General features: G+C 37.2%; 1 protein-coding gene across 1 annotated transcript; it reads right to left on the minus strand.

The window, feature by feature from the left end:
* Window positions 1-562: 562 nt before the first annotated feature.
* Window positions 563-886, minus strand: LOC138340431 (uncharacterized). The gene has a single exon (XM_069292159.1). It carries the CDS (start codon window positions 884-886, stop codon window positions 563-565), a length of 324 nt encoding a protein of 107 aa, XP_069148260.1.
* Between the last annotated feature and the right edge of the window lie 7,626 nt (window positions 887-8,512).

Raw genomic sequence — 8,512 nt, forward strand, 5'->3', positions numbered from 1 at the left:
GGATTTGGGGAAGTGATATGAATCAGTTGATGGAAAAGAGGATGACAAAGGTAGGAAGTTAGAAAGGGAGGGAATGAGAGAAAGAGGGAAATAAATGGTTCAAATGAAAGGGTGGGGTTTTTAAAGGTTTAAAATTTTTAAAATTTTCCAACCGGGTCAGGTCGGGTTGCTGGTTAGTGACACAACGAATCCCCGACGATGGTCCGTCATGTGTTTCGTCGTGGTTGCCCTAATTTTGAAAATAATCGAAAAACGTACCTGGCACAACAAATTCATGCGACGGTCCGTCTCAAGCGTGACGGTCCGTCAATGTACCCGTAAGTGAATGTTGCAGAGTGATTTTCTGCATAACATCCTAGAGATGTGCCTGCAATTTAAAACCCATTAGTAGAAAATGCTACCATTAATAGAAAGAAAACTAAACGTATTGGGTTGCCTCCCAACCAGCGCCTGATTTAACGTCGCGGCACGACTGAAGACACTTGATTACTCAGACTTCATCAAGATGGCATGCCTCGATTACTTCATTCGCCAATTCAGCATGCCCGAAATAGATTTTTATTCATTGTACATTCACCTTAAAACGCACACCCTCCTTGGTTTCCAACTCAACTGTTTCATGAGGGAATAGTTGGGTAATCAAGTATGGGCCAGTCCATTTGGACTTGAGTTTTCCCGAAAACAAGCGCAGCCTAGAATTGTTTAAAAGCACCAAATCCACAACCATAAGATCTCGTTTTTCAATTATTAGGTCATGGTACTTCTTCATCTTTTCTTTGTAAAGGGCTGAGCTTTCATAAGCTTTCAGGATAAATTCATCAAGTTCATTCAACCCAGTTAACTGTTGTTTTGCAGCTTCGTTCCAATCCATTTTCAACTTCTTCATTTATGCTCTAATTCAACCGGAAGATGAAAAGCATTCTCATGTACAAGTTGGTATGGGGGCATACCTATGGGAGTTGTATACGTTGTCCGGTAGGCCCAAAGAGCATCATCAAGCCTCCTTGACCAATCCGTTCTACTAGCGTTCACTGTTTTTGACAATATCTGTTTGATCTCCTTATTTGACACTTCAACTTGCCCACTAGTTTGAGGATGGTAAGGAGTGGACACGTTATGGCGAACCCCATATTTCTCCAATAATCCCTTGAACAATTTGTTGCAAAAGTGGGATCCCCCATCACTAATAATTGCCCTTGGGGTACCAAATCGAGAGAATTTATTCTTTTTCAATAACGCATTGACACTCTTCCCTTCATTATTTGCGAGGGCGATATCTTCCACCCATTTAGATACATAATCAACCGCTACTAAAATATACTTCATTCCATGAGAACTCACAAAAGGAGCCATAAAGTCAATAGCCCAAACATCAAATAATTCAATCACAAGAATGGGGTTTAGAGGGAGCTCTTGCTTTCTTGAAATTTTGCATCTCTTTGGCATCTATCACATGCTTTAGCAAACTCATGAGCATCTTGATGAAGATTTGGCTAATATTAACTACATTGTAATATCTTATGAGCGGTTCGGATACCACTATGATGTCCAACAACGGGCAAGGAATGACATGCCTCTAAAACACTCAACATCTCACATTCTGGCACACAACGCCGAATAAGCCCATCGCCACAGCTCCTATATAAGTATGGTTCATCCCAAAAGAACTTCTTCACATCGTACATGAAATTTTTTCTTTGATGAAAGGACAAGTCCAATGGAACAATATCGCTAGCCAAATAGTTTGCAAAATCTTCGAACCATGGAATCAAGTCTTGTGAGGCAGCCAATACATGCTCATCGGGGAAAGTATAATCAACATCAGTCTTATCCCCTAACTCTCTGATAGCTTCATCTTATAGATGGGACAAGTGATCTGCAACTTGATTTTCTGTCCCTTTTCTATCCCTCACCTCAAAGTCAAATTCTTGTAGCAGTAATACCCAACAAATCAACCTCGGTTTCGCATCCTTCTTTTCCATCAAATATCTCAATGATGATTGGTTAGTATGCACTATAAATCTAGTACCCAGCATATACGAGCAATATTTTCAAAAGCAAAGACTACTGCAAGGATGTCTTGCTCAGTCACTATTTAGTTCTTCTGAGCTTCATTGAGGGCTTTACTAGCATAGTGAATGGGGTGAAGGATCTTGTTCCTTCTTTCTCCCAATACCACACCAAGAGAAACCCCACTAGCATCGCACATCACTTAAAATGGAATGTTCTAATCCGGAGAAATAATCATAGGTGCAGACACCAATTTTTCTTTTAGCTCGCCAAATGCTTTGAGACGGGATTCATCAAAATAAAATTTATAATCTTTCTCCAGCAGTTTGCACAGAGGATGCGCAATTTTTGAAAATTCTTTGATGAATCTCCATTAAAAACTTGCATGCCCAAAAAAGCTTCTCACACCTTTTACAGAGATAGATGGAGGAAGTCTCTCTATTACCTTGACTTTAGCTAGATCAACCTCTATGCCCTTTTCTGAAATGTGATGACCCAAAACAATACCTTCTTTCACCATGAAGTGGCATTTTTTTTAATTTAGTACTAAATTGCAGTCTTCACATCTCCTAAGGACCTCAGATATATGGCTCAAACATCGGTCAAATGATTCACCAACTACAGAAAAATCATCCATACAAATTTCAATAGTATATTCCACCATGTCGGAGAATATCGACATCATACATCTTTGAAAGGTGGCGGGTGCATTGCACAATCCAAACGGCATTATCTTGAACGCAAAGGTCCCATATTGACAAGTAAAGGTGATTTTCTGTGGATCTTCTAGTGCAATAGAAATTGGACTATACCCCAAATATCCATCAAGAAAACAGTACCACCCTTTTCAGGCAAGTCTATCCAACATTTGATCCATCAAGGTCATAGGAAAATGGTCTTTTTCGATCCATGCATTTAATTTATGGTAATCAATACACGCTCTCCATCAAGTAACCGCTCTCATTGGAACAAGTTCATTTCGCTCATTGGGGACCACAATCATTCCCCCTTTCTTAGGTACACACTTAACAAGGCATACCCAACTACTATCGACGATCGGATATATTATTCCGACATCCAACAATTTAATGATTTCCTTCTTCAGAACCTCTTGCATATGTGTATTTAAGCTTCTCTAGTGCTCAATACATGGCTTATGATTGGGCATGAGTTGGATTTTATGAGATCAAATACTAGGAGGGATCCCAATAATGTCCGCAATAGTCCACCCAATAGATCTTTTGAACCTTTTTAGCACTTTCAGCAAACTCTCAACTTGTTGTTCATTCAGGTCTGATGCAATGATTACTAGCAAAGTGTCACCAAATCCTAAGAATTCATACCTGAGATAACGTAAGACAACTTTTAGTTCTAACTTTGCAGCCTCCTCTATAGATGGTTGTGCGGATGGAGACCGGCAATTATTTATATCTAACTCATATTTCTTCGCTTGAAATCGAACATCACCACGATCAATAGCCACAACTAATGACTCATACTCTTCAATGCAATCGTTATCAAAATTCATTATTACTGCCGCTAATGCTTCTACACCTAGACGTTCTTATATTTGTGTCTCAGATGACTTACCAACTTTGTAGGATATAACAGATACCGATATGAGCTCACCACTCTGCCTCATCGACCTACAGATGTTAAAGGTCACATCTTTATTGTTCAACCAAAATTTCATCTGCCCCTTTTCCATATCAAATAAGGCTATACCCATAGCAGCGAATGCCCTCCCAAGAATAATAGGCACTTCAAAATCGACTTCACAATAAAGAATAACAATTTGCCGGAAATATGAATGACTCCACTTTTACTAGCACATCGTGGAGTATCCCTATAGGCCTTTTTACTCTTTGATCAACCTTCAGTAGCCGCATCGTAGTGGGCTTTGGATCACTCAAACCCAACTTCTTTTAAATAGAGAGGGGTATCAGATTTATGCTTGCCCCCTTATTACATAATGCTTTCGCAAAATGTAATAACCCAATTGTACAAGGAATAGTAAACGCACCCGGATCTTCTTTCTTTTGTACCAGAGATCTTGTAGTGATAGCACTACAATGCTGCATTCTATCATCATCCTCAAAAGTGATCGATCTTTTCTTTGTAACCAGATCTTTCATAAACTTGGCATAACCGGGCATTTGTTCTAAAGCTTCTACTAAAGGGACATTAATAAAAAACTGCTTCAACAGTGTTATAAAACTCTGATATTTACCATCCTCAGTCTTTTTCACTAATCTTTGAGGAAATAGGGGTGGTGGTCTAGGCATGGGAGTTACCATTTTAGGCACTTCCGCATCTTTTCCAGTGTTATCTTTGACTTCACCACTAACCTCTACCACATTATCATTATCTTTTATCACCTTTTCCTCAGTAGACAGCATACGTGGGTCAATGGTTTGCTTACCACCGCGAGTAGTGATTATCATACATTATCCATCATTTTTTGGATTTTGGACAATGTTGCTAGGAAGAGTGCCTGGTTGCCGTGTATTCACAGTCGCAGATTATTGGGTCATTTGTAACTCAAGCTTCTTAATCGATATTGCATGTGTATCGACTTTCTGCCTAATACCCGTTAAATCACTCCTTAACTCGTTAGTGTGCTCATCACTAGCATCGAACCTCCTCATCATTTTGTGCAACATATACTCAACTTGCGCCATACTACCTCCACAATCTTTAATAGCAACTTCAAATTTAGAGGAGGAAGATAAGGCCCATTCCTATCATTTCTATTACCATAGTACCCCTGTTGAAGTTGTTGTCGCGGTTGTAATTTCCATCTCGTACATGATGACCCTCACGATTATATATACTATAGATCCGACCTTGGTTTCCTTGACCTTGGTGCCAATTCTCTTGATTTGAGACTTGGGCACTCGGTCAGAAACACCCCGTCTGCTCATTTACCCTATAGGAATCCTCCTCATAATAACATTCATCATTTGGTTGTGGTGGTTTAAACAAGTAGTTAATTTCATTTATGTTTTCTGCACCCTGTGACATGTTTTAATACCAACCCAAGCTTAGTTCTCATCTGATCCATCTTTTCACGAATCTCATCTGAGGCTGGGTTGTGTGTGGATTGCAGTGTAAAAGTATTTCTTCTAGTATCTGACTTCCTAGTACTCCAAGCTCTATTATTCCGGGAGATTTTCTGTAACTTTTCGGCAATCTCGACATAAGAATACTCCCCATAAGAACCACCCACTATAGTATTTATTATTATCATCCTATCCCCGATAGAAGTATTCCTTCAGTGAATCATCATATATGTGTTGGGGACACTTCTCAAAAATGAAGTGAATCTATCCCAAGAACTGCTAACTGACTCTCCTGGTAGTGCCACAAAGTTGTTCACTCTATCTTTGTGATTTAGTTTCTTGGAGACCGGGTAGTAATGTGTTTAGAAAATGTCCCTTAGTTGGTTCCAAGTGAAAATTGAGTTATAAGGGAACTCAGTGAACCCAATAGCACCCTATTCCGTCAGTGAGAGAGGAAATACTCTTAGAACTATTACATCCAAATCAGTATGAGGCCTCCCTACACAATTTTTACACACTTCCCTTACCTTACCTATATAGGCATGTGGGTCCTCAAAAGGTAGCCCTGAAAGCAAACCTCTAGCAGTGAGCATTTGCATCGGACTACTAGTTGCCACAAAGTTGTGGCCTTGTGGTACAGGGGGCAAGACAAGTGTCCCATCAGAGTCTGCAATGTTATCATAACCTCTGTAGTATTCTTAAGGGCGTGGAGCGGGATTTTGTCCTCTTTTGTGATTTTCACCAGGATCATCATGAAATAACTGACCATGAACATCAACTGGAGCGGGGATATTCTAGTTTGGATCATCATCGTTAGTACCCAAGTTTCAATTCATATTGCATAGTGTGTAATCTAATTCATAGTCGTAGGGAAACAAAGGTTCTCTTTCTCTCCGTGTATTTGTCATACAAGAAAGTTAGTTCTGCTAGAATAAAAAACAATAAAAAAGTAAAATTAAGAAAATTTTGACTAAAGTTTAGTAATAAGTTTAAGTTAATCTAAAAGATTCTTTCCCCGGCACAACGCCAAAATTTGATATGCTCAAACTTACTTCTCAAATAAGAAATAAAGCGGTCGTATCAAATAAAGAACCCCACTAATGAGGTTGGATCATTCTCACGAGGAAAATAGTTCAGACTTAACTTTATTCTATTATTACTATTATTTAGTCAATTATTTCCCTAGAAAACAAAAAACAATAAAGGCGGGGGGGGGGGGGGGGGGGTTTGTATCTAAATTAATAAAAATAATTAACTAAATTAAAGTAAACAACTAACAGATTCAAATCTTGGAGCTTAATCAATTAAAAAAATTAATTAGGGCTTAAGTGTTCCCCATAGGTTCCTAACTTGATAATTCTAACTATAACAATTCTTTCCTAGTATCTTGCATGTAAAGTGATAAGTTATGTATCTCTAAATCCTTGGTCCGACATCTAGAAAATTTCACTCCGCACCTTGGTCCGGCTACGTGTTTTTCTATACTAACCCTTACCTTTACCTCATATTAAGCATTGTATTCGATAATTGACTAAGTTATTACTTCGTACAAATGGACACTAACCTATTAGATAGTGTACACTAAATCTATGTTGATAATTATTTTCCAATTATCTACCTCCTTGGTCCAGCAAGTAGAATTAAGACGAGTTTTAACGTTGGTCATCCGTTAAAAAGACTTCTAAACGAAAGAATTATCAATATATGGAAGACACTATTCTAGAATTGCTAGTTTAGTTAGATTTTACCTCATTATTCACCCATGGTTCCCACAACCCTAGTTATGGAGATTAGTTACCCATGGTCATAATCACACTATTCATATATTTAATATAAGAATTCATGCACTTAACTTGATTAATCAACAAAAGCACCAACAATCAATTCCAAAAAAAGTGTAACAATTGCTGAAATTAATCTTTCAATACTTGAACAAGAGAAGTAAATATTATACAAAGCTCTAACTATCAAAAAGTCTAACCCCAAAAATGAGTTTTTTCGAACTCTACACTTCTTAATTGGCGTAGCTTGTTACATGGGTCATGAGTGGGAGCTTAGCTTCCGTCTGGGTATGCGACCTTGGATTGCTGTTGCATATTCAGCTCCTGTTGTAGCTGCTACCGCAGTTTTCTTGATCTACCCAATCGGTCAAGGAAGTTTTTCTGATGGTATGCCTCTAGGAATCTCTGGTACTTAAGAGGGTTTCTATGCGATTTACGTGTAATTAAAGTGTTTTTGGAAGAGTGAGAATAATTTTTCGCATTATTTACTTTCTGCCTCGCACAACCCACTCTGGCAACTACTTACCCCGTTGCAGTGTTACCGCTTTAGCAACTTCTAGCCCGCCCTACGGGACAGTGGTCCAATATTCTCCCGAAGTTCTGTTTTTCCTAAATAACGATGGTTCAGGTTATTACACCCCACCTCACCCTCAAAAAAATTTAAAAGATTTTTTAAAGATATTTCCAAAAAACAATTTCATTTTTTTACCCCACCCACTATCCTCGACCCCCAATCAGCCCCCTCCCATACCTAACCCCTCCCCCCCCCCCCCAAAAAAATGAAGTTTGTTTTTCGAAAATATTTTCAACTCCAACTTTTTATCTATTCACCCCTACCTCTCCAGCCAGCCCCCCACCGCAAAAAAAGATTAAGTTTGTTTTGAAAAAATTTCTTCAAAATCAATTTTTTATATTTTTCACCCCTACCCTCGACCCCCCGTCTAGCTCCCCTACACACACACACACACCTCCGAAAAATCTAAATTAGTTCTTAAAAATATATTTCAAAAAAACTATATTATATTGTCCAGTAAAAATAAAAATATTTTTCCTTCATAAATCAAACACTAAGAAAATATTCAGAAAATATTTTGTGCTAACAAAAAAAACATGAGAAAATAAGTCAAAAATTTACTTATTTTCAAGGAAAATATTTTCCACAAAAAACTTTTTCCTTCATACCAAACACACCCTAAGTCATTTAAATTTATCACCAAAAATTTGGATCGACTTCACTAAGCCGATTAAATTTATTGTTTTTTTAAACAGAACATATTAATATATTATTGTTTTATATTTAATTTGATGTTTTAAATATAATTTTCATGTACTAAAATGGTTAAATTGTATTCTAACTTTGAAGAGAACAGTTTTTCACTTTAATATATATATATATATATATATATATATATATATATATATATATATATATATATATATATATATATATATATATATATATATATATATATATATATTATAAAAATATGTGACTCTTTTATCAAAAGTTATGATTTTTATGAAGCATTGCGCCTTTTATGAAGACTTACCCAAAATAGTCACCCCCCTGTAGTCACTTAAAATTTATAAAATATAAATTTGTAGAGTTGTTCGGATTATATTAAATTAATGAACATATTAGTCCAAATAAATATTATG

Source organism: Solanum lycopersicum, chromosome 12 (genome assembly GCF_036512215.1).
Source record: "Solanum lycopersicum chromosome 12, SLM_r2.1".
NCBI classification, from domain to species: domain Eukaryota; kingdom Viridiplantae; phylum Streptophyta; class Magnoliopsida; order Solanales; family Solanaceae; genus Solanum; species Solanum lycopersicum.